Genomic DNA, 27156 nt, shown 5'->3' with positions numbered 1-27156 from the left:
TAATGAGCTAAACCATTGCCACCGTAGGATTCGTAAATTTCTTTGAACGTAATCAGGATGCACAAGACATTTTAAGTGAGAGGAAAAAGTTCAGGGAGACATCTAATGGCGAACTCGAGACCACACAAAACCATTTAAGACATGAAAACGCTGATAGTTCTGACTTAAATAAAAAAAAAAAACATGTTTAATCACTTGACCTGTTTTTTACCATTGGCATTTACTATCACGACTTTTTAATGTGCCCAGGTGTTCTGGCAATATTCAATAAATTAAATGTAAATGTACCTTTAAGTCAGTAATTCTCAAAGTGTGGTCCGCGGACCACTAGTGGTCCGCCAAACCCCCCCAGTGGTCCGCCAAAAGATGACCTGAACTAGGCAAGTGTTTATACAATCGTCACTTATTTAAGTAGATTTTTAATGCACTTGTGAAACTGTGATATCAGTTCTTGCCATTCTGTTTTAATAACGTAAAAATGGATCGGTGGCTAAACCAAAGAGGAGTCAAAATAAAAGATCAAGCGTCAACTGAAAGCAGCTAAAATCCACAGATCTATTAGTTTTGTAATGTACTAGTTTTTGCTTCATGGGTAAAATTCCTGTAATTTCAGTGATATTGGACATTAAGGGGAATTTTTTTTCAGCATTTTATTGTTACCATGGTTACAACCATATACCCACCACCTCAGTTTTAAACGAATGGCTCTTTGGAAAGACATTAAGTGGGACATAGGCTGTTATAGTATGTTTAATTGCAGTTTTTTTTCAAATGTGCAGTTTGTTGTTCATATTAAGCTGCAACTCATTTCACATTTACTTTTTCAAATGAAATAAAATTCATATAATAATTTCTGAACATGGCATTGCATTTGTGTTTAAAAAAATTGTTTTTGACTTAAAACAGTTGCATATTAAACTTAAATTTAGCTTATCCTTCATATTATGTTGTTTTTTTGGGAGCGTGTTAGAGTGAGATTTTGAGGTGGTCCTCAGAAAAAAATTGGTAGATAAAGTGGTCCTTGGGCTGAAAAAGTTTGAGAAACACTGCTTTAAGTGTTAAGGCTACTAGACTTCAATTAGTTAAACAGCTAAACATACTTAAAATAGTTATAAAATATGATCTTGATATGTTCTTGTGAGATTTACTTAAGGAAGACCCCATAATACTGAGTATAAAGAATATTTTAATCCATTTTATAAACAACATTTACGTAGCAGCATTATTCAGTAGATTCTGAGGTATTTTCTGAATTCACAGAGAAATTCACTCCCTCATCTTATTTCATACACATCCACGCACACAGACATTCATAGTAGCTAAACATGCGCTCACACAAATACACAATTCATACAGTCAGACATCAGGAGTCCTGTGTTCAGTCCTATTTGAGTTCATAGGGCTCTTTCTCGCTCTCTTAGTGGCTTGTAAGGCTGGCACTCTCAGTGGTGCAATTTTGGCTGTAAAAAAGACAACAGAAAATCATTAATATGATAATAAACACAATATTAGCAGTGTTTTAAAATATCAAAAGCATCAGAAATGCAAGTTAGATTACATTTAAAATCTTGTCTGATGGCAAGGTTAAACAAACCAAGTGTAATTTTTCATATAACCTTTAATATTAAAAAATATAACCTTGATATCTTTTTATTGACACAGTAAGTTTATTTCAAAGATTGAAGTCAATGTGAAATCAGTGATTGTTAACAAACTTTGATGCTCCTCATCTCATCATTAGATTATGAGACTTTAGCCAAGATTTCACAGATTCATAAAACGATACCAATATTACAAATGCACAGACATGATACGTTTATTACATTAAAATGCATACGCAAAATGACAAAATGCCTACTTGCTACAAAAATCATCAGCTACAGGTCTGCAATTATACTTTAATAACTGAATAATTATATTTATGCATTTGGCAGACACCCATAACTTGCATTACAAGCTTTTATCTTATCACAATACGTGTGTTTTTTTTTTTTTTAAACAAATGCCCTTCACGTTGCTAACACAACGGTCAACCAATTTTTTTATGATAATGCCAATATTAAGACAGCTTTGTGAATGGCTGATTGGAGGTCAATATAAGCATGAAGAGTAAACATTTGTTATGCATATTTATTTATAAAAAATTCCCTTTTTCTTTAAGGTCTTGATATTTACAAGATGTAATTGCGGATCTGACACTTCACGATACTGTTTGTGTACCACAACATGAGATAAAAGTGAATGATGATTCATTGGCCATTTTATTGTCTGACAGACTTTGTTTCTTTTTATTAGAAAAATCATAAAAAGATTTATCAATCGATGCCTATAATTTAAAAAAATAAATACTGGCTGAAATATTGGCCATTGCAATATAGCCAGAGCTGGGTAGATTACTTGTAGTTTTAAATGTCAAAATTTGTAGTCAGTAACCCAATCTCTTAGATCACACATTTTGTGTAATGTAATCGGAGTACTTTTTGATTACATTTAGATCACATTTGACCTATGTTTCTTTTAAGTCACATATTTAAGTAGAATAGAATGTACTATTTTGACACAGTAAAAAGAGGAAGAAAATATATGCCAATTTAAACAAGACATGTTTGTAAGTGCATATGACATTACATTGTTCGTAAAACATAAATAAAGTATAAAAAAATTATTAGATTCAGATCAGATTTTACCAGTAACACCATATTTTGTTAGAAGCATCAATAATGGGAATGACTCAATGACTCTCCTATATAAAATCTGATGTAAACACTGAAGAATATCAAAACTTTGTATATTATTACTTTAAATCCTTTGACTTTTTCATTGTTCTGTATATACAGTATGTAAAGTTTATTAGAAAACACATATAAAACACATCAGGCCCACCCTTGTGGATCAGTTGGCTTATGAAATCTTTTGTAAGATTATAAAAATTGAAAATTTTTAAAAAGTAGGAAAAATAAGATTATGTAATATGCAAGTAATATGTCATGTAAAGGAATCTGTAACAATAAAATAGTAACTGTACTCTGATTACGAGTATTTGAAAATGTCATGTAATTTAACTACAAGTAGGCTACTTGATTTTTTGGAATCCGATAACTTAATCCAGATTACATGTAATCATGTAATACATGTAATGTACTATACAGCTTTGAATATATCCATCAGTCACTATATAAAAACACAAATATTATACAAATACATGCTTGCTGAAGGGGTCATAGCAGTTATTATTATGAAGAAATCCCTGCTATAATTTTACTATAAAGAGTTAAACTGAAATACGTCCTTACACATACTTACTATACATACCCAATACGTCCCACAATAGATATATATATATAAATCACAAGTCACCATGTGTCCTCACCTTTTGTGTGCTGAGTTTCTTCTCCCCCCCGACAGAGAGTCCCGATCCTTTGCTTTCTTTCCATGGATAGAAACCAGAATGAGGGGAGGTGGGCAGCCGGTGGGGTTTGGAAGGAGGCGACGAGCCACTGTTCTTGCGTTTTTTCCCCAAACCCTTGTGATCATAACTGGCCATCCTGCTGTGCAGTCCTGAGTCCACTCCTCGGCTGTGCGGGACAGCATCTGGAGGCGAGTGGTGGGCCGACGGGTGAGTCTTTTTAAAGGCCCACGAGGACGGTCCGTGGGTTTCCGAGGGGGTCATGTGGGGGCGTGGCTTGCTCGCCGGTGAAAGCGTGCCATTGGTTTGTCCGTGAGAGGCTGACGGTGGGGTTTTGCTAATGAGAGGCCGCCCTTTGCTATGCGTCACGCAATTCTTGTCCGGGCTGACAGCGTCCGACTCGTCGAAAGAGGCTTTGCGCTTTCGCAGTGCACCGGCGTCCACGGAGGACGTCCGCTCTGCTTCCCTGAGGCGCAGTTGCTGCTTGCTGGGGCGACCGACCGGGTTTTTGGGCCGCCCGGGGCCTGACTGAGTCGGAGCCCGGCTGAGTTTACTAGAAGGGGAGGCGGTGGACTGGCTGACCCCAGAGTTTTCTGATTGACTGTAAGATTTGCTGGTGGAGGAACTCTGCGGGTTTGGCTCCTTGCCTGGTCCGTGAGAAGAGTAAAAGGAAGTCTTGAGAGAGGTGGGGTTGTGACTTCCTGTTTTTAGTTTGGAATGCTGGGAAATGGAGGAAGGAGAGGCAGGAACAGCGACAGGCTTGGCTGGGGGACTCTGGGATGCTTGAGGTATTTTTCTGCAGATATGAGAGGAAGCAAGGATTATGAAATGTCACATACAATTATGCTTTTTAAAGATGATTTTATCTAAAGCAACTTGCAGCATTACAAGGTACACATTTTATCAGTATGTGTGTTCCCTGGAGATAAATCCCATGTTTGCATACATCCCATGTCTCTTGGCACACAACAGCATAAGCTTTGGGGATCGCAAATGGCGCTTTTCCATTGCATAGTACCCCACGGGTTGGGTCTTTGAGTTTACTTTGAGGCTTTTCCACTGGGTACAGTAAGTAGTACCCGATACGTTTTTAGTACCACTAATAAAGTAAACTTGAAAGTCTCAATTAGGCATGGGCCGGTATAAGATTCTGGCGGTATGATAACCTTTAGCAAAAATACCACGGTTTCACGGTGTTGCGGTATTGCCATTGCAACACTAAAATGTGTTATTTTCAAATGCCAGGTACAATAAAGCCTTTAAATTATAATATGCTTTCAAAACATATATAATATTTTCGTAATATATATTAAATGTAAACATCAAATCAATCACATGACTTCATGATTTAATGAATTTTGTATAAACACAGCTCATACCTTGGAGACGGTATCACATAACATTTTAGTGGTTTTGAAACCTTGACTGTTTTAAACCTCGGTATACCTTGAAACCGGTAATCGGCCCATGCCTAGTCTCAATAAATCAAGTAGTTCTTACCTCCACAAATGGGCACTGAGGTGGTTCTCCACCATGACACTCATGGCAGATCGTAGATGGTGCAACCGTCGATCAAAAGTGAAGATGCCATGGCCCATAGAATGACTCCCAAATGAACAAATCTGCAGAAGAACAGTCAATGGTTAAAATTTAGTATAAGATGGCCTATTCATGTCTATAGCACCAATGCAACTGTACAAGTAATGCTTACTGTAGTACAGCTTAGAAATTTAAGCCCAATTTATACTTCTGCATCGAGTGTACGGCGCGTACCCTTTGCCGTAGGCTAACGCACACCACCCCAAAAATTTAACAATGCATAAATTTTATGCAGACCACAAGCGCTGTGATTAGTCTGGTAGAACCCCTCCCTAAAGGCAATGTGCATGGGTCAAATAAACGATCCTTTGCAATGCACTGCGTTCAGTCGTGCGTGTACATTTGCATGAAGTTTAAAAGTATGTAACATCTTATGACACCATGTATGACGTTTGGTCGTACCGCGGCTGGTTTTGGATGCCATGGAGTTGAATGCCAGTCTGTCGTGTCATCATTGCCCTCTGCTTCACTCTCATCACCTGAGATGTGGCCCTGGGTGAGAGGAGAGTGTGGCCGTGTGCTCCCATCATCCAGATGAGGCTTCTCGTCCTCTACACTTTCAGATGCAGGTTGCGTTCTGACACACAAAAACAGATGCAAATGGAAACAGTTAGAGACTTGGGGTCTTAATTTTGTGCCTTAGTTGTAACATCAAACAAACTAAATTAAATTACCAGTCAAAAGCACAAACATTACTTTGGGTTTAGCAAGTGAGTTCAATTAAATTGTTGGACATGTTTACAAGTAGCTTAAGGAAAAACAGTAGGCTCAGTTAGTTATGCATATATTTGTCAGTAAAGCCCTTTTCACACAGAAATTCCATAAAATACACGTAAAATGCATCCTGGATTTTTCCGGAATAGTTAGAGTTTTTGTTCGTTCACACTGCCAAGATTAGACGGCATCTGATGGTCCCGGAAAGACACGTGACATGTTGAAAGTCCCGCCCTCTCTTCTACGCAGTGTCTGAAGTTTGCATATTATATATTATTTCTCTCTCCAGAAACAACTCGCGTGCATTTTTGTTTATGATAAGACTACAAAGGAGCGCGTGAATGCACAGTTCTATGCTGGTGAATGATCTCAGCTTCAGAGTGGATATTTGACAAGCTCCCTGATTTCTGCTTTGATACAGTTTTCAGACATTTCTCATCGTGATTGTTTATGTAAGGGATAATGTAGAGGCAGCCGGTAGTTATTGGGAAATAAGCCCCGACAGTGTGATCAGGACCCGACGCGAAGCGGAGGGTCTTGTATCACACTGAAGGGGCTTATTTCCCGATAACTACCGGCTGACTCTACATTATCCCGCTTATTACACGGCTACTTGTCACATAAGAAAAAAAACTGGACATGAATATGAATTTGAAACATTTTATTGGCATATTTGTTTTAAATTAACATTTTTATCCTTCCGCGAAACTTTGCACAGATGCATAAAATGATCGTAATACCTTATTAAGATCCTCTGCTTCATACTTGTCTGTCTCCATTTTTTTCTCTTTTAGCCAGTCTTTGAGAAGTTTTAATGCCCATTCTGTATTTTTTTGTGTGTTGGCTTCGTAGCTGTCATGCTCTATTTTGTCAAGTTCAGTCTCATTAAGCTCTCTGTGTCTTGTCGTGGTTGTCCAGTGTTTGTCACAAGATGGCGCCAAACAGACAGTAATCTTTATTGGCGCGGAGCGATCTTACTCGTAAAAGTAGTACCGGCTATGCGTTATTATTTTGGAGCGGTTATTATTCGAAAAGAACGAACCTGCAAATGTCTCAACTGACCAATCAGAATCAAGCATTCCAGAGAGCCGTGTAATAAATGCATTTAAAACCCGCATTTTGAGGAGCTGGACGATATATCTTGTTGGGATGATGCGCGAATATTTTCGCTTATTATAGCTCAAATGAGCACGTGACGCGATATTCTTTTATGCTGCTGAATGATCTCCGTTTCAACGCAGTAAGTAACGAGCTAACTTACGTGATATCTGCTTCAGTCTAGTATGCTGACATTTCTCGTAGTGAATGTTGTAAATCCCTCATTTTAAAGAGTTGAACCAACTTCATGTTGCCATGACACGCGCGTCCTCACTACGGCACGTGCGTCATTGTTTATGCGTCTCATATATCATTTCCTGATAACTGCTTCAATCACGTTTGCAACATTTCTCGTGGTGATTGTGTATATGCATGTTATCTCTCGTTGTAAGGAGCTGAACCATAACTTGTGTTGTGATGATGAAGCGCGCGTCCTCACTTCGACACGCCCTTTACGGCTTCTTGTTCACACAGAGGGTTACCCGCGTATCTTACTAGGTCCTCTTTCCGGCAACGATCCCAGAAGATTAACTGAACGAGTTTTTGTTCACACAGACGCTTGTCTGGCAATTTTACGGGTATTTTCTGGGACCAGAGGTCTGTGTGAATGGGGTTCCTGTGTGTTCCCTGAGATTCGAACCCATGACCTTTGCACTACTAATGCAATTATTTACCAACTGAGCTACTGGTCATAGACCATCAACATTGATCAAACGTTTGTGTCGACGGTTATGTTGTTTCTTGGCCAAACCCAAACATGAGTCTGAAACTAACCTGAATGCAGGGCTATTTGTAAGAGGTCGCCGGCAGAGGGGCGTTGCAGGTGAATCTCTCTGAGGTTCTGGGCTCACGGACTGAGCTGCAGAACCTTCTGGGGCCTGAGAAACCCATTCACGAGCCTTCGAACTCATCTTCAGCTCTGCCACCAGCTGGTCAAAGTTTTTACTCCGGCCCTGGACCTTCCTCCTCTGATGGATGGAATGAATCTGATAAGGAAGAGTTGTGGGAGAGTTAATTCACAAGATTTAAACAAGCAGGAGACTTTCTGTAGCTCTTTCAAATGATGAATGAGATTCATAAAACTTTCATGCTTTCATTGTGGCTTTTCTAGAAAATCAAGCATTAATAATCTGTGCGGTTTAAATGAATAATTCAGGGATAAAAATGTACTGATGAAACCACAACATAAAAATGTGTTATTCGCACTCTATGACCTAACAACTAAGTCCACGTACTTTAAAGTAGGAAAAGTTCTAGCTTTGTATCGCACGTTTGTGTGCATACGCTTCAGACATCAACGTCATGAAGATCGTTTCCGAGTCTTGTCACTCTTAATAACTCTTTTAACTAGGGGTCGACCGATACGGATTTTTCAGTGCCGATGCCGATACCTATTTTTGTTTCATCCGCCTTAGCCGATAACCGATACAGGCTGCCGATTTTCTTAAGCCGATATTTGTGGCAGATACTGCTTTTGCTCGCTCAATTTACATCATAAAAATTATGTAAAAAGCCATGTTGTTAAAGTCGCCATGAAACGGAAGTAGCGATTGCCTTATTTTCCCCGTGGTGATGTATATCCGAATGAAACGGCTTTTGAGAAAGGCAGGGCTGGATTTGAATTTGTCCATCGAGATCTGATTGGATCGTTTGAAGTTGGGTCGTGTTGCTAATTGCTGCGATCTTCTCCCGGACCCCGCCCACCTGCCATAGTTTTGACCGGAAGTGAAGAGAGATCGTTTTTAGGGGGGGAGGAGATTTGCATTTTTGATAAAAAATTATGAGCACACACGAATTTAAAAAAAATAATGAAGCTCACAGATAAGTCATTTGTTAATAATACAAAAATATTAAAAATATATATATAGTTTTTGATTTCAATTTCATTGCGACTTTAAAAAGAGATGTTATTAGTTTGGACAGTTCTTACATTTATTTTAGTCTAGGACTAGTCTAATCCCTGTCTGGGAAACCGCCCCATAGAGATAAGAAATAAAAACCCACAGCTATGATCAGCTGTTAGGCCGAGCTTTCGATGTTGTCATGGAAAGGTTGGTTGTTTTTAGTCACATGACCTGCAATCGCTTGCGGCTTTCAGCACTCTGTCTGTAAATAATGCGGGGGAAAAAAAATCGGCAAACACGGCAGCCACGTATCGGCCGATGACGATACTCATTAAACTCGCAAATATCAGCCCGATATATCGGTCAGCCGATATATTGGTCTATCACTACTTTTAACATCAATCAGGTCCCGAACTTTATCTCTCTTAATAATTATTTTAACATCAACCAATTCCTGCAGTCTATTTTCTATAATTTCTATAAACGAAACCAAAATACGAGCAAGTGAATGAGGACACATGTTTGCTTTAGATTATGGATTTGAGACGGTACACCTCTCAGGAAACGTACAGATAAAGACCATTTTAGATGTTTAATGACAATTTAGAGCATTGGATTCGCTAAACGAGAACTTAATGTTTTTATTTTTTATGAAAACCTCCGACTCATCTAGATAGCTCGGTTCACTTGCTGCGTCTCAATTCATCCAGCTGTGGGCTAGACCAAGGGTCAAACAGAAATTGTGTGTTGCGTTAATCGCATGTTAATAAAATTATGGGCTTTAAATTAATTCGCAATACCGCTATTATCCACAAGGTGGCACAACTTATAAAAACCAGAAATATTGCCCTAGGGCAGTGGGGACCGCGAGATGGTGCCAGGGGGCCCCCTGTTTTATGACATTTTATGAAATACATTAATTTATCATGAATTCTGTGTAATTAAACCTAAAAAATAAGGCTACTAACCAAAAGCACTACTTTTTTGTATAATTTAATGTTTTTTAGAACAGTTTTTTGTCACAAATTTTCTTTCGGGGGCCGGGAAGGAATGCACCGTACACAAGGGGGGCCGCACGCTAAAAAAGTTTGGGAACCACTGCCCTAGGGCAAACAGCTGTATGTCCGTCTCAGTTTTGAAGATCGCTCTGAATCTGATCTCTATCAAAAGTCCTTCACAAAAATGGAATTATCTCAGTTTTTTCCTCAAAATTTTGTGTTTTTGAAGAAACCTACACATATTTGAGAGGTGGTAAAGAGAACTAATAAAGTTATTTTTTGTTTGAAAGCAGAGTGTCTTTTTTTTCCATTTGATATATTGTATGTTCAGATATTTTAAGAAGAACATTTTCGGAAAGGCATTAAACTTTTGTGAAAATCATGAAAAATGCTGGCGCTGGGTGGCAACGGTTTTAAAAAACGCTGGTGGGGAAAGAGTTAAGTAGTATGTTTTTCTGTTTTAAAGTAAAAAGTGTGTAAAACTGTTTTGATACCAAAGTTCTACTTTATTTTACTTTTGGCTTTAACCATTTTGTATCCACTTGTGTACTAATGGCTGCTTAGTTGAAATGACGTCTCCTTTCTGTCACTGACTGAACAAAAAACCTGAAGAAAAGCAACACTACTCAGAGGCTTCCTGTAATCCCTTCCCCATTTCCTGTCAGTCATGTCCGTTTAACTTCCTGTCTCTCTATAGAAACCTGTGTCCATCCAAAGGCTACAGCACTGAAATCTTGTTCATATAACACAGCTATTGTACGTTGCATACGCAGAAAAAAAGATTCACACAGATAACAGATTGAGGGCAGATTACGTGGGCACGATGCTCAACTCACATTGCAGGTCAGAAGTCGTGTACAAACTTTCTTTCTCTCGGCATCCATGACGCCACAGTGCCTGTCAAGGTCACATTTTTCTGTGGAAAGGGACGTTTTTGTTAATTTTATTTTGGCATGATGTACGTACAGATCGGATGGTGTATTGCGAAACATTTATTGACTTACTGGAGACCATCTTATAAGTTCGTTGTCCACGAAGATGTCCAGAGGTGTTGGGAGCCGAGGGCGACTCCCCTTTCTGGGACTGGGGTCTTTCGGAAGAGGAGGGCCGACTGGGCGAAGGGCCTCCATGGGGCCATGGAGGGTCTCTGTGGGTAGGGGGAGGGGAGCTGCGCGTGGGTTCAATGGGTGGAGGCTGCTTAAAAACAGACGATTCTGAATGTCCCGAGTTGGAGGTCTTTTCCGAAGAAGAATGCCTGAAAAAATACGTTTTTTTGAGTTAAACCATTTTGAGGGAAAATACATACCACAACAAATCACTTTAGGGTCTTTAATATATATATTAAGCACATGTGAACCTTACCAAACTCCATCTTTTGGTGGCTTTGAGTGTCTGAACTGCGGCGGTGTGGAGGGAGACTGTGGTGAAGCCCGCGGGGGTCCGACATTCTGGTTTCTCCCACTCCAAGAACAGGTTCCATGTGACGGTGGGGTGTGCCCATGACGGGGTCTCTGCTGCTGAGACGGAGGTGGTGTGGAGCGGAGGTGTGCATAGAGCTTACCCAGAGGGCCGTGTCTCCTCTCACAATGCTTCTCGAAGGCCTGAGGCTTCACCACCTGACTGCAGTGGTCACACACCACCAGGTAGAAGTCATCGTGTCCGGGATAGTGCCCAAAGATGGACATATCTGCATATTTAACAACAGATGGATCTTTAAAAAGAGACAAAGTACCCATCTTGTGCCATAACATAGCATGATAATATGCTAATGTAATTTTTGCTAAACAGAACTGAAAACTGGCCTTTCATTAACACTTCTGAAAGGGAAGCATCTCTCGGTTCTTAGAGGAACCAAAATGGTTCTTCTATTGCACCTTTATTTTTAAAAGTGTTACTGGCACTTTATCTCAGATAATAGCAGATTATCTCATAATTATCTAATGGTATACGTTTAATCTGATCAACCTGGTCAATGTTACAAGACTGTAAGGTTAATGCTGTACTTTCGGTCTCTACTGAAATGTTTTTTTTTTTTAAGAGGATAATACTTACCCTCCTTCCTCAATGTCATGGTTTCCATCGTTTTTTTGCCATTCTTGCTGTATTCATCGCCATCAGACCCTACAATATATAGTTGAAAGTGCATGTTATTATAACAAAACATGATCACCGTCTTCTTTATCATTTGCAGTCAACCTAACAGGATAAATTTAAATTTCTATGCATAAATCATTTTCATCTTGGTCATTTCAACCAGCGCAATAACCACCAAAGGAATCAAGAGGGATATGTCTCCTTCAATATCACTCAGTGGTTGACTAATATCAGTCAGTGGTTTCCTTTTAACTCAGTTGTTAAGACAAAGGTTGTGGGTTAGATCAGAAGGAAAATGTATGCCTCGAATGCACCATCCGTCTGCCAAATGGGTTGACCATTAGTTTATTCTTCTGAACAAATGAATAGAATAAACTAATGCTATGGGTTCTTAACTTACATTCATCTTAAGTTAGACACTTTGGTTAAACAAATCCACTTCATTTGTGATCCAAGTAAATGTGTAGGTTTAACTCGCTAGGATTTTCAATGTAAATGCAAATTTTCCGGTCATCTGTGAAACCACAAGCACTTCGTGTGGGTGGGGCCAAAATAAAACTGTACCTGCAATAATCCCTAAACTGTTAAGCGATTATTCAAAAAGTGGCACCCGCCATTAGGGTGATACATTGTTTCAAACTGGGTGCGTTTGGTACATTTGAAGTTGCAGACAATACGAATACGGAACACGGTCCTTCTGACGACATGATCTGCTGTTAGATCTTTAGGGGAAGAGGGACCAAGATCCTCCTCGTAAAGGGCACCAAGGGCATCTGTGACCAAACGATCGAGCATACATTGCGATACAAATGTTTTATAGACGCAAAAACGAGCCTTTTCCCCATCTAACATGGTAGCAACAGCGTCAAACTCCTCCTCCATTTCTACTAGCACCGGCGTCTATAAGAGAAAGTTGTTCATACTACATGCATCCATACTTTCTTGCATAAATATGATTTGTGGCCATTCATATTTACGTGGGTGAGTTAAATGCAGTGTAAGGAAAGTGTCTTAATCGCACTGCGATAAACCACAAGGTTTTTTATAAACCTGCTTGTGAAGAAGATGAAGAATAGACTCCAGTAGCTACGAGTGAGGGAGCGCAGGAGATGAACCCGGCCGGCACTAGGACCCGGCAGGTTCTTTGTTTGGGTAACATGGTTCGGGATGCCGTGCCTTTTCCACGGAAAATAAAGCACATCCGTGGGACTTTTTGGTGGTGAATGAAGAAATACGGCGGACGAAGTGCTCACTCACCCTCCGATGCTGTCGGGTTGGCTCTTTCCGTCCAGACGCTCCAGCTTTGGCCAACGAAATCATCGAGACAAGGCACCCGCCGTTCCAGAGCAGCCATTACTTTAACTGCGCGTTCACGCACCGCCATCATCACTGCGCGGCAAGGCGTTGACGTCAAATTACGCGTGCACGTGAGCAGAGGGGGGACCTGCGTGCGCGCGCACTTTTACGTGAAATATCTCACTGTGTAAAAATATAATAATAATACGTTTAATTATTAATGTTAGTAATTTATATTATTTACACGATTATTATTTTGTATTAAAGTTATACTATCAGTTTTATTTACACTACCGTTCATTTTATTCCACATTTTAGAATAATAGTGACGTTATCAAAACGGACTAAACTATTTTAGCTTCATTGTAGTCACTCTCTAGCACATTTATTGTATGTATTTATTGTACTAATCAGTGTTTAATGTAGAGATTATGCCGCCATTTTGTGAAAATAATTCTAATGCAAATAAAGCACTTTAAGTTATTTAAGTTAATTTATCATTAATTTAAGATACTAAAGTTAATTTAACTTTATTTGAAGTAAACTAAAAAAAACAAAAAAACAAAAAAAAAACATAAAATTACGCAGCAAACAAGTGCAGTGGGTGGAGTCACATTTGATTGGCATGATGATATAGGTCTTATTGAACATATTTTTAAAAAATCATCGTGCCTAGTAAAGTTAACTTATCTTTTATATAGGCATGAAACGTTTTATTTAACGAAACAAATGCTTTCATGATACTTTTAGCTGAAATAACACGCATCATTACTGCATTATAAATGAGAATTTCGTATTACAATTATAATGTCGTACATGTACCTTCTTAAATAAAAAAGCACGAGATTAGCCCAGTTCACGCCTTTTAAAATACGCCTACTTCTTCCTTGTAAACTACAACTACATTTACACCCTGCTGTTTATTATTTTACATAATCTTTGATGCAATAGTTGCATCACTATCAAATCCATCGTATTCATGGTTTAAACGTTTTAGTATGAACAGGATCGCCAGTGCACGTGTATATAATTCTCATTTTGCTTGGCTAAAATATGTGCCATTTCTCTTGTAACCAAATCCTTTGATTTGACCTTCCTTGACCCCCAGAGGAAATATAAGTGACAGTGGTGAGATTTAGTTGATGGTCTTTATTGCGATGACAATACTTCCATCTAGTGGCTATAAAGTAAACAGCAGTTTTCTGGAAATAAAACTCGACCACAGTAATAATCAGCTCTCCTCTTTTAATACTAACCAAAGCTGCAAACAGCCTTTGTGGAGATATTTTCTTTCAAACGCAGGGATAAAAACACAACAAAAATGTAAGTTTATATTTTCCATAAGCCACACATTAATGTTTCCACCAAAACATTGATAATTTATCCCTAACAAAAATTTAAATCAAAATGTGACCTGAGAATATACTTTTTTTGCTTAACTACCTTATCTCTTTAATAGCAACTCAAATTTTTTTTCTAAAATTATGCCATTTGTATTAATTTAATGTGTTTAGGCCCGTTTCTTTCATTTAAATATAGCAATTAATATTTAAATCTGATTTTAAAACAACTACTTTAAGATTTAAAAAAAATCAATATTCAACTCCACAGCCGGACGCTGTTATTCAATTATAATTATTGTTATTAAACTGAATTCAACCCCACTCCAAATTTTTGTTTGACCCAAAGTAAAAATAAAAACCCAAATGAAAGCTGCAAAAGCATAACACAGATGCAAACAAATAAACATTGTGATTCAGACATGTGATTCATTTACAACAACGTCAAAAAAGATCCAAATACAAAATAATGACATCAAAACTTAGAACAGATGAAAAACAAAGCAGTGTTTCTTTCTGTTAAACAACGACTAATGTTTACAGTTCACATATATTTTTTCCTGACATGGCATAATAATTTGACTATGAACCAAAGGCTTAAATACAAAAATTCATTCAAACATTTAAAAGTATGGCTGTTCTTAATTAGACATGTTCAGTTTGTCCTCCCCCAAAAAAACAAACCAAAAAAAAAATGTGGTGACTTGGATGTGCAAAAACATCCTACTGTGTAAATGGCACTTTACCAAATAAATAGTTTTAAAAATTAAGTAAAGACGTATGTCTACAGTAATATATTATTGCGCTAGTGTTTTAAGTGCTCAGAGACAAAACATTGTACATTAGAGTTATAAAACGCAACGTTTGTTTCTCATGGGGTCTGATTGAAGTGAAAATATTTTGTTTTTTACATGCAGGTCATCTTTGTAGCCAATTTTATACATTAAACCAAATAAACCATTATCAGTAACCCAGAACATGAGTATTCAATTCACAGCTATATTTTAAACATTTTAAATTGAATAAAAATTTAGTTTTCTTTTTTTGCTGTTGCATCAAATGACCTGCTCGAATAGATTTTGCTTTTGTTAGTGCCATCACAACAAACACTAAAACATCAGTGAAATTACCATAAAAAACATGTATGAAAAAAGTATATTCAGCTTATAGAATTTATAATGTAGTGGACTGCAATACAAATAAAGCCTTTGCAAATGTAAGTGTAGTTTCTTTTGACGCGTCAACACACTGTGTCCCTCTGCTTTCGGATGAGGAGAGGAAAGCGCTTCGTTTGTTTCATTAGGAGCTTGAAACTCCTCCCTCCGCATTGACTGGTGGATCAGCAGGCTTATGAAGTGGAGTTTCCTTGTAGATAAACCAGCAGTTTCCTGCCCACAATATGAGGTTAAGGAATCCAAACAGCTAGATGCAGAAAAAAAAAGGAAATTTGATTTTATTAACTTGTTTAATGGATGTCATGAAGCCATGATGTTATCTTAACCAAGGTCCTGCAGTTGATGTCACACAGCCTAAACTCCGCCCTAACAAACCTCACTATTTGAACATGTTGTAAAGGGGTTTTATGTTTATTTATTGGTTTTGAAAAAGAATATAGAACCTTTTGCAAAGTTACAAATAGAAAGTATTAGACCATTATTATCCCTATTCCCACCCCCCTTCCCAAACCCATCCCGTTGCACACAGGACTTGAAAGACATAATATAGGATATAAACAACGACGTGCAAGTACACATTCATATACGTAAAATGGAATTTAAAATAAATAAATATTAATGAAATAAAATAATACTAAGTAAAAAAGGGGTTTTATGTTTAATAGTAACCCTGAAATGACATGAAAGAGTTAAAATATGGAAAATAACTGGGCTTATACACATTAAAAGCCATTATAGGGATCTGTTACGTTTCATCTATTATGTTTTGGATGCACATATCTACGGTATATCCTTTGAATTAATGGTAAGCAGTGAACTCTGTTGCCATGAAACTCCTACTGGCGCCATTCATTTCATATTCACTCCCGGCTGTCCTTGCCTGGTGGCGTAATGGTGGCGTAAACAGAATGGGTCAAGTGATGTCCGGACCTCTATAGAGTCAGCCATAATGTCACCATTTAATTCGTATCTTATCTCTACACCAGAAAAAGTACATACAGCATCCCCTAGATGGCTTATTCAGCATTATCAATTTTTTATTATTTATTTCTACCTGTGAACCAGAATGTCTTTTTCTAACCAAAGTTGTAAAGGACCGTTTCCCAACCTTTTTCTGATCGGATGAGTTTTTTGCAACATACATTTTAATAGCACTGTGATTCTTTTAAGCACCTGTTGCAAGTTTGTTGACAGGTTCAGTGCAGTTTGGTGTACAGCATCTATTAATAGCAGCCTTGTTGTGACAGGACCACAAAAAAAAAAAATGCACTGAAATGTTCCACACAACATGAAAATCAAGTTGAAATGGTCAAGGCCCTTGTTAAAAATCGACTTCAGATGCTCTTTTTTAAATACTACTAACCTACAAATATTAACGTACATTGCAACTCCTCAAAAATGTCTTGTATTTGGGGTTACAATATTAGAAATAAAATATCATTAAGGATTTTACATAAAGATGCACCGATATATTGGCCAATAATCGGTATCGGGCGATAAAAGCACATTTTCACAATCAGACGATAGTTTTAAAACAGCCAATAGTGATGGTCGGTATGTCCTGTCAATCAAAAGAGAACAGGAAATGCTATGAATTTGCGCTCTGTGTATAGAAAATGTAAAGAAACATCACTAGTTTAATGTTTAATATTAAATGGACATTAAATGAATGCATAACATTTTAAAAATGTAAAGGTTAGATAGCTCACCCAAAAATATAATTTTGTCATCATTTACTCACTTTAATGTTGTTACAAAACATATACATTTCTTTGTTTTGATGAACAGGAAGGAAGACATTTTGAGGAATGTTTGTAACCTAGTCCCTCCAGAAAAACGTGATTATGCGATCGCATGATTTAAAGGTGCAGTGTGTAAATTTAAGCAGCATCTAGTGGTGAGGTTGCAAATTGCAACCAACGGCTTAGTCCACTGCTCACCCCTTGCTTTTGAAATGCATAGAGAAGCTACGGTAGCCAGCACCAGACAAACGGGTAATCGTTGGAGACAACTTAGAAAAAAAATTGTCCGTTAAGGGCTTCTGTAGAAAAATGGCGGCACAAAATGGCGACTTCCATGTAAGGGGACCCTCTGTGTATGTAGCTAAAAACCTCTCATTCTAAGGTAACAACACATAACGGTTCAATATGAAAGGTCTTTATACACCACTGATAATATAGTTTTGTATATTATTTTGCATTTCTGTCAAGAGACCCTTTTACAAATTACACACTGCACCTTTAACGCATAATCAGCCAAAGACCGCACATTTATGCGGGGGCAGCGGTTTTTCAAATGCTCTACACTTTCGCAACATAAATTGCAGATTTCCGTGTGCAAAATATGCGGGCGTGCATGTTTTCATAATCCCCGCATTTTTGTAGCAAAAATCATACATCTTAGCAGAAAGATTAAAAATTTTGCATTTACATCACACAAGGGCAGCCATGGGAACGTTATGAAGTGACGTCATTATGTGACGTGAACATCATTGAAAAGCTGCAAACAGTTCCTGCAGTTTTTGCAAGTTCCATTTCCAATTTCATTGCATAAAAATCCTGCATATTCCTTCGCATTTTTTAAGAAAACGTGCTTCAAGATCAAGATCATTTTTGCCCGCAACAATCACAAAAAAATCCACGTTTTTCTAGAAGGACTGGTAACCAAACCCTTCATGAGCCCCATTCACTTCAATAGTATTCTTTTTCCTACTATGATAGTGAATGGGGCTCATGATTGGTTTGGTTACAAACATCTCGAAATATCTTCGCTCATTTTCATCAGAATAAAGAAATGTATATGATTTGTAACAACATGACAGTAAGAAAATTATGACAGAATTTTCATTTTTGCTGAACAATCCCTTTAATATTCAGAATTTAGGCTTTGCAAGTTAATATAACCACCAAACTATCAGTATTAGCCGATACCAGTCTGAATTATCGGCGGAAAAAAATAATATCGGTGCATTTCTAATTTGGCATTTTGTCGTTTATCAGCACATGTAAAATGGACACCTAGATTAACTAAGGCAAATACATCGGATATAACAAATTGAGCTCTCCTTTTACTATGTATAGGAAACAATGCAACCCTCAATATGGCCGCTCTGGAGACAGAAGTCTCGCCTTTCATTTAAATGAACCACACATTAATCGATAAAAACTGACGATTCTCTGTGGGAGGAGCTCTATACAGTCACGAGGAGGCACATGCCAACCTGTGTGTATACACAGTGCAATTGATGGTCGGGAATATGTAGTTTAAATGTGATTTTGGCACATGATTTCTGTATTTCTCTATTCAAGTAGATAGGACTTTAGTCTTGTATGACTCAAAATATGTGTGGAGGCGTAGCAAACATGGGGCGCAACTTCCCTAAAGGGACTTTGACAATAGTCTAAATTTAAAGCATGAACAAAATGTGTTCAATAAATTGTTTCTTATAGTTTATAATCTTGCTTACCACAGAGGCGTTGAGGCGTCCCATGGCAGGATAGCTTGTCGTTGTGCAGGTATCAGGAGAACATGCCTTTAATAGGCTGTCAGGATTAGTAGCATACTTTACATCTGTCAGACCTTTTCCCCAGGCTGAGGATGCGACCAGCCATAAGAAAGCAAAGATTCCGGTCAAAATCAGATCCTGGGAACAAACAGAAGCAAGTTAGATATATGAATTCCTGTTATTTCATCTTTTAATTTCTAGTTGTTGCAAGCTATAAAATGTACGCATGCAACCAAATATAAAGCTGCAGTATATTTAATATATTATCACAGGTGAATTTGACTGATTAGCTTAAACTGATAACTTCACAATGACTTACTGTATACTATATCAAAAACACTCACAATAATCGGGTAACGGTTTGATTCCCTATAGAGGTGCTGGTAGCCCAAATACAGGACAAGGGTGAAAGTACAGTACAGAAAGCCAAAGACCCCAACACAGACGAAGAACTCAGCTGAGGATGAGAAATCTCCCTGTAGGTAGGTCACGTTATTGGTGCCATTGCAATGTTGAATCTCATATGGCTGACTCGGTAACCTAATAAATGGAAGGCACTTATTAAAAAATAAAAACTCTATTATCTGAGGAGATGCTGTAAAAAGCAGGATAGCATGAATTTTTTTATTATGTGTAATAAAAATGTGGTCACTTTACCTAAATGGATAGGCAAAATTAGCAGCAATTTCTTTTGGTTTACTGTCACAAGTTATAGTGAAGACACTTGATCCAACATAACCGCCGGTGGTGGCAAAGGCACATATGGTGAAAACCTAAAAGTACAAATAAGCATCATAATCATCATAAACATCTCAACAGCATTCTGTAACCTTCTTAAACCAGGTAAAATAAACTCTTGCATGTTGCTTGAATGGCCCAGTGAGAGAACTAAAGATCAAAGCTCATAAAAGAGGCCCAAGGAACCTTGAAGATTTAAAGACATTTGTATGGAAGAATGAACCAGAATCGCTCCTGAGCATTGCAGGTGACTGGTCTCTCCATACAAGAGGCGTCTAGAAGCTGTTATCACCAACAAAGCAGTATCAAATAAAGTGTGTTCAATACTTCTTCCTTTTGTCATTTCACTTTATTTATTATGATCCAACTTGTATACTTAAATGTTCTGATTTCTTTGTATGAATTCAACATTTGGCTTGATGGCTACATCTGGTGGAAATGTGTGTCAATAGCCCACTTAGAAATCCCCTTACTGATAAAAATGCTGATGCGTCAAATACTTATTTTCCCAGCTGTACGGCCAAGTAGCATATTAATGAAACAATGTTTTAAGGACAAATGCAACAAACTTTTTGTTTATACAGTAAATTCAGTGCTGACAGTTTACATTTACAAACCAACTAGATGAATATTTTCTTGTTTCTTGGGCTTCTGGTTGCATTCGGTATGAGAAGAGTTCAAAAGTTTGAATGCTGTGTTTACAAACATATTGCCCATTTAAAGCATTGACAACCACCTGACTGACACTGACATTGTGTAAATGGTGAATTGTTTTTATACAATCTACATGATGTATTTTTTAACGGCAAGTTAAGCTCAAATTAATATTTCATATTAGATGGGATGCTGTGGAAATGCTCTTATCAAAAAGGGACCTATACTGCTTTCAAGCTATACAATTAATTAGTATGTGTTATACCAGGAATTTGAACCCATGACCTTTGTTACAGCTAACGCTACGCTCTCAGCTAAAGGGACATTGGTCCGCAAAAACTTCAAAAGCAACAACTGGATCTTCAAAAACAGACCTCAACCATGAATTCAACACTTTGCACCTGCTGCCAGTGGGTAAACGGGAGCAAAATGATTTTAAGTGTTTTGACAGCTGACGCCCTCTCACAGTACCACAACTGTGTTTACATGCCTTCTCTCAGACACGCACTACATTTGTAAAAGATCCTCAGACACATTTTTTCCCTCTCGATCCCTCACTCACTCTTCCTTCTGTGGACTCACAAACATCCTGACGTGAGGTCGGCTGCTTTCCTTTCGCAAAAAAAAAAAACCCTTCCACATAGGATGCGGCTTCTGCAAACATGCGAGAACATCAGTAGCACAGCTTTGATTTATAGATTTTTAAGTATACGGTTATCAGATTTGATGATCTACAAGCACTTTCTGTGGCAAGGTGTCTGTGAAAGTGTTATGATGGTGTGGTAAAGCGCCAGGTCGGAAGTAATGATGATAAAAGAAAAACACCTTGTGAAAAGGCAATTGTACAAAAGCTGAAAAATTTTGCTACTGCCTATGTAAATGCTTTTGGTTTGTTAAAGCATTAGTCAATTTTCTTAAAAAAAATCCAGATAATTTACTCACCACCATGTCATCCAAAATGTTGATGTCTTTCGTTGTTCAATCGAGAAGAAATTATGTTTTTTGAGGAAAACATTCCAGGATTTTTCTCAATTTAATTAACTTTAATGGACCCCAACACTTAACAGTTTTAATGTGGTTTAAAATTGCAGTTTCAGAGGACTCTAAATGACCCCAAACGAGGCATAAGGGTCTTATCTAGCGAAACGATTGTCATTTTTGGCAAGAAAATAAAAAATATGCACTTTTAAACCACAACTTCTCTTCTTCCTCCCATCCTGTGACAAGCCAGCGCGACCTCACATAATACGTCATAACGTCAAGAGGTCAAGGATGACGTATGCCCCAGTGTTCACAAGTGTGGAGAAAGAGGACCGTTCCGACGTTGTTGTATGTGGAATGATACTAATTAATGTCTTTGCAGGGCTCCAGACTGCCACCAAATGGTGGCAAATTGCCACCAAAATTTGGGAGTGTGCCACTGAATTTTACATCCAGTTGCACATGTGCGACCAGTAAATTTGACCTTTTTTTGTGATGTGACACTGAATTTGAAACAGCACATTGTACTTTCTGCATCTATCATCAAAGTATTTATTAGTTAGTCAGTGGAAATTTGTAGAAATGTCATTATTTGATTAGCATGTTGATTTACGGTATGTGCCCCTAAATTTTTTGGTTGCGCCCCTAACATTTTCAGTTGGGGGCCACTGTGCTCCTAGTGAAAAAAGTTAGTCTGGAGCCCTGCTTTGTGTCAGTTTATTGTTTAAAATGGTCTGCAAATGTGCGTTTCTTATATGTAACACGTGACCTTTCGACGTCATTACGCAATTACATGAGGTTGCGCTGGCTCGTCACACAGCCGGAGAAAGAAGAGAAGTTGTGGTTCAAAAGTGCCCTTTTTTTTCAATCGTTTCGCTAGATAAGACCCTTATGCCTCGTTTGGGATCGTAGTCCTTTGAAGCTGCGTTGAAACTGCAATAATTTTAAACTGCATTAAAACTGTTAAGTGTTGGGGTCCATTAAAGTCCATTAAAATGAGAAAAATCCTGCAATGTTTTCCTCAAAAAACATAATTTCTTCTCGCCTGAACAAAGAAAGACATCAACATTTTGGATGACATGGTGGTGAGTAAATTATCTGGATTTTTTTAAGAAAATGTACTAATCCTTTTACACAAATATACAAATATTATTTAGGCATCCTTTTGTCATGTCATTCCCAACTTGCATGACGTACTTTCTTCCATGAACCGCAGAAAGGGACATTCTGACTTTCTCTTTTTATCTATACTGCACATTGAAAGTGAATGGTGCCCTAAGGCTTACATTCAGCCTAACATCTGTGCTCCATAGAAAAAAAGATAACAACAACATGAGGGTAAGAAAACAGTGAGACATGTTATAGTTTGGCTCACCCAAAAATTCCTGGTTTCCCATTTTAAATGAAAATTAGCTGATATTTTACTCATCCTGGGTGTTAATGACTTTCTTCATTTAGCCAAACACAGTTGAAGATATTAAATCATATCCCGGCTCTTAACAGCTTTAAATGGCTTTTGGATAGTGCCCCATTTTTAAAGTTCCAAAAATGCACTTTTTCTTTTAAAAACGAATCCTTACAGTTGCTAAATGTCTTTCGAGGTTAAAGGCGCTCTAAGCGAATCTGTGAGACGTCACTTTTTGTTGATGTCTGAACTGTTTTCAAACAAACGAAGCATAGCTAACTCCTCCCCCTCCCTTCCGTGCTTTCATGAATGCGCCCAACCCCCACCCCCAAATCCTTCTTGTCGTTTATTGGCGGGAACACTTTGTTATGTTTCATGGTGCTAGGTTTGGCCACTATGTTTTTATTGCAGTTTGTGGAGCCTGGGCTGTCTACGGAGATCGCGTTTTTTTACAGTTTGATCAGCAGACAAGCAGATAGTGAGGAGATGTTCGTTGTATGTAACAAAAAAAAAATGTATGGTCTAAAACGCGTGAATTCGATTAGAGCACCTTTGATAATTGTGATTATTTCCAAATATAAATGTTTCCTTACAAAACCCATCACTTCACCTCAAAAAGGGCATTTAATAACCGTATGGATAAATTTCTGATGGATGGATGAGTTTTAAAAATGGGGCACTACCCAATGCCATTATTATAAAGCTGAAAAGAATCAGGATATTATTTAATATAACTCAAACTGTGTTTGACTGAAAAGAGAAAGTCATGCACACATAGGATGGGCTCATTTTTATTTCTGGGTGACTTATTTCTTTAAGGCAGCTCTATTCATAGCAGTCAGTGAAACTAAAACAAGTATTAACCCCTTAGCATTCCAAAAAAAAGACACTAATTGTACCCATCACCAGAATTTCAGCTTTCCAAAGATATGCGACATGTTTAGCTGTTTGTTTTTGATTTAATGTATATCATGAAGTTTTCTGTCAAACACTTTAGTGTTTCTTCCACTGAACATTGGAACTTTAACGGGTTAAACCCACTTTTAGTTCACAAAGATAATGTTTAACTTTTCTTTTACATTTAGGCTACACATTAAGGAATTCCAAGGATTCACTCTGTGAAAACCGCAGGTATTCAGCAGAAACAATGTGGCCATTGCTTAAAACCTTTACACAAAAACTGTACAGTAAAAAAACTGTGAAGAAGAAAAGTGTTCTTTTAATTTTGGGTTTAAATTTAATAATAATAAAAAAAAACACAGATGTTGCAAATTTATAGACCAAACGCCCATACTTTTTTATGAAATCAGATATTTGATCCTCTGTAAGGCGTTGGTCTGTATGGCACCTCAAAAATGATTCCAAAAATAGTCTTACATTTTAGCTGCCATACAAATAAGTCACTCCGCTTTCCAGCTCATCCAAGAAGAGCTTACGCTCTACCATTTTTTTGAATGAATATATAATATGAACTTTAACGTGCATATAAAAACAACATACACAAACTGGTCAGTTTGTGCTTCAGGTGCTTGGTACTACAGAGCGAGTTAACTGAGGGTGCCTGGCACCAAACACATGGTAAGCTGGTGCCAAGTTCATGCGGGTATGCGCACCTACATGCGATGGGTGACTGTTAAAGGAGGGCCTTTGTTTGAATAAACCATATCTGCCATATCTGGGGCCGTTTTACCTGATAGTGGCCAAAACTTTATTTCTGTTAATCTGGGTAGTAATGGTTAAAAAGGACAAACATCACTAGTATGGACACATGCTGACTCTGCTGGGAGTGGCTGACATTCTTCCTTCACAAGTAAATAATGCGTCTAACCGGCGTTTCCTCTGAATTTTGTTACTCAAGGCTTTCTTTACAAAAAATGCTTATGACGGGATATAAGCCATATCCTCCTTTCACAAGACAGCACTTTTCACATGACCGACTCCAAAGCGCTTACACCTTAAAGCGACATGATTCATTTCCTAGTGGGCCCAGTTGGACTTGACTCACTAGTTTAAACTTTAACCTTAACCTGGCATCCAGTGAAAATGATCCTCTATCATGTATACCTTATAGACACAAATATGATTACTCTGCAAGTTTATGCACATTAATCCAACATGTACGTACTTAGAAGCAGCCTAGACTCGCAGGAATTCCATTACACTCCATACAATGGAACAAAAACAACACACTAAATTGCACCTTTTCTACTGTAAACAACCTTCTTACCCAAAATGCACTGCAGTCGTGTGAGAAAATGAAAAGACAAGGCAAAATTGTGTGTAAGGGAAGACCTGTTTGGTGAGTACAGAAAAAAAATCTCTCCGTAAGGCCCAGTTTTCTAAATTTTGGGAATATCTTTACAGTCCCTTGTCAATGGGATACCGCTGCTATTTAACTCTGCATATGTGCTATTTGTGTTAACACAGCTGGCATACTTTTTCTGCAGACATATAACATCACTTCTAAAAATGGTCTTGGCATCTATTCAGCGCTGTCGGATGTTTTACTACTGCTAAATACAAACAGCCTGTGTATGCGTGTGTCTATGCAGTTGGGTTGTACAGTGTCACGTATGAACATGAGTAAACTATTATATAAACTATAAAACCTAGTAAGTAACAAATCAATTTCAGATTAAATTTAAAGACACCGGCTTTCACTTTCATTGCAATAAAATTATACATATTAGATAAGACTTCTGATAAGCAGTAGATTCTCTGACGGTTAATGAACTTGATGCCTAGTTACCAGCATCAGTAGAAGAACCATGCAGGCGTGTTTTATAGCCCAAAGCTTTCCTATTGTTTGCAAAGGTATATTTAGTATAAGTCTAAAGTTCAACATAGGAACCTTTTAAATGTGCATACTGCAAACAGGACTTGGTTACGGCTACCGTTTGTAATGTAAACACTTGTTTCTCAAAGGGGCAGTGTAGGAGAAGCCAAGCCAGGGCTTGTAAAATTTGCATCGACATTTGTATGTCTGAAATGATTATTACCGCACCAACGAATGTTGCCCTGTTTGGTGACAAACCTAAAGGTGGTAATAATAAATATTTGATCCTAAAAATACATTTTCTCTAACTGACATTAAAAAACTTTGACATGGGTGTTGCCTCATATTGACACAGCAGCACCATACGCGACTTCGGTGTTTAGTCATAGTACACGTTGCACAGACATACTAGTCACATAATGCAAAAATATGTATTTTTTAATGTATCAACTCTCAAAGTGACGCGCGACAATGTTGCAACTGTCATAATGGATGTTCATAGAACAGATACAATGTAACATTTCGATCTCTTCAGTGATCGAGGTAACTTACCCACTCCAGGATCCGAATAAATCCCAGTGGCTCTTTAACAGGACTCAGATCAAGACTAAAACCCGAAGTGACTTTCTGTAGATAAAGAAAAGAGAGACCAAATCTATTTGAAATCTGCCAGCTTTCTTTTTTTTGCAAATGCCACTCCTTTCTCGATGTGTCCTTGGCAAGAACCGCCAAGAAACTCTAAATATGGCACAGATTGGTATACATGTAGGGTCAGATTGAGATATTAAGTTGATTTAGTAATACTGCAAGAGGTTTGTAAGGTAGAAAATACATTAATTGGCAAACTGCGCTTTCGATGTGTTTCACTACCTGCACGATCTCCATGTTGCGTGTTTTTTTTTTTCGCTCGTTGCAAAGACGTCGATTCCGGTCCAATTACTTTATTAAAGAAACAAAAAGATACAAAAGAACGAAATGCAAGGTTTACGATAGCGTGGAAAGCAGAGGACTTGTGTCGACAAACTTGTCAAAGTTTCTACAAGTGAGACACGTGACTTCAACGTTCTCTTAAAGTGACAGACACGAGTAAATGCACGAGCTGCGTTGTAAGGGGTTTGTATTAAAAAATTAAAACATCAACTTTAAATAAATAAATAATAATTAAATACCATAAATAAAGTTTTTACTTTTTGTGTGACATTACTAAATATAAAATATAATAAATGCAAGTAACAAACTCACACAACATAGTGTTCAAATAACTTTTGTTACGTTGTTAACACGTATTTATTTATCTCGTCTTATTTGTTAAAAACTGGAAAATTAATAAATATTAAATTATACACTAAATGATTATACATAACAAAGGCGTTTGTAGCCGGCATATAACTTATTTGCATTTGAATTATTTGTACGCCTTTAAAATTGGCTTAAAAGGCAATGTACTATTTTGCTATCTAATTTTCCATGTTACTGCTTTACTACGCAAAATACACGAATAAACAATTCACAAATGTGGCAGGCGTGTAAGAT

At 37.7% G+C, this 27156-nt stretch overlaps 2 protein-coding genes across 2 annotated transcripts; both read right to left on the bottom strand.

The window, feature by feature from the left end:
- Positions 1–1168: 1168 nt before the first annotated feature.
- On the bottom strand, positions 1169–13140 carry atxn7l2a (ataxin 7-like 2a). Its single transcript, XM_065240948.2, has 10 exons — positions 13011–13140; positions 11712–11780; positions 11022–11346; positions 10664–10914; positions 10496–10575; positions 7592–7803; positions 5408–5582; positions 4907–5028; positions 3371–4202; positions 1169–1460 (listed from the first exon to the last, which is right to left on the bottom strand). The coding sequence occupies exons 1-10, from the start codon at positions 13138–13140 to the stop codon at positions 1443–1445; spliced, it is 2214 nt and encodes a 737-aa protein (XP_065097020.1). The 3' UTR covers positions 1169–1442.
- A 1038-nt stretch (positions 13141–14178) lies between these two features.
- Positions 14179–26692, bottom strand: sypl2a (synaptophysin-like 2a). The gene is made up of 6 exons (XM_065240951.2): positions 26494–26692; positions 26176–26250; positions 19727–19842; positions 19414–19609; positions 19031–19207; positions 14179–15811 (listed from the first exon to the last, which is right to left on the bottom strand). Exons 1-6 carry the CDS (start codon positions 26506–26508, stop codon positions 15689–15691), a joined length of 702 nt encoding a protein of 233 aa, XP_065097023.1. The 5' UTR covers positions 26509–26692; the 3' UTR covers positions 14179–15688.
- Between the last annotated feature and the right edge of the window lie 464 nt (positions 26693–27156).

Source organism: Paramisgurnus dabryanus, chromosome 14, assembly GCF_030506205.2.
Source record: "Paramisgurnus dabryanus chromosome 14, PD_genome_1.1, whole genome shotgun sequence".
NCBI lineage: Eukaryota > Metazoa > Chordata > Actinopteri > Cypriniformes > Cobitidae > Paramisgurnus > Paramisgurnus dabryanus.
This window is presented reverse-complemented; position numbering and strand designations above follow the sequence as displayed.

Excerpts from the sequence above, each read along its gene's own strand:
- atxn7l2a (XM_065240948.2), bottom strand. The coding sequence starts at position 13,140 with ATGATGGCGGTGCGTGAACGCGCAGTTAAAGTAATGGCTGCTCTGGAA. Across the intron at positions 11,347-11,711 it reads CATGACATTGAGGAAGGAGG|ATATGTCCATCTTTGGGCAC; the intron begins GTAAGTATTATC and ends TTAAATATGCAG. Across the intron at positions 4,203-4,906 it reads CTCAGTGCCCATTTGTGGAG|AAAAATACCTCAAGCATCCC; the intron begins GTAAGAACTACT and ends TCATATCTGCAG.
- sypl2a (XM_065240951.2), bottom strand. Across the intron at positions 19,208-19,413 it reads CAAACCGTTACCCGATTATT|GATCTGATTTTGACCGGAAT; the intron begins GTGAGTGTTTTT and ends GTTTGTTCCCAG. Across the intron at positions 15,812-19,030 it reads GACGCCTCAACGCCTCTGTG|CTGTTTGGATTCCTTAACCT; the intron begins GTAAGCAAGATT and ends TTCTGCATCTAG.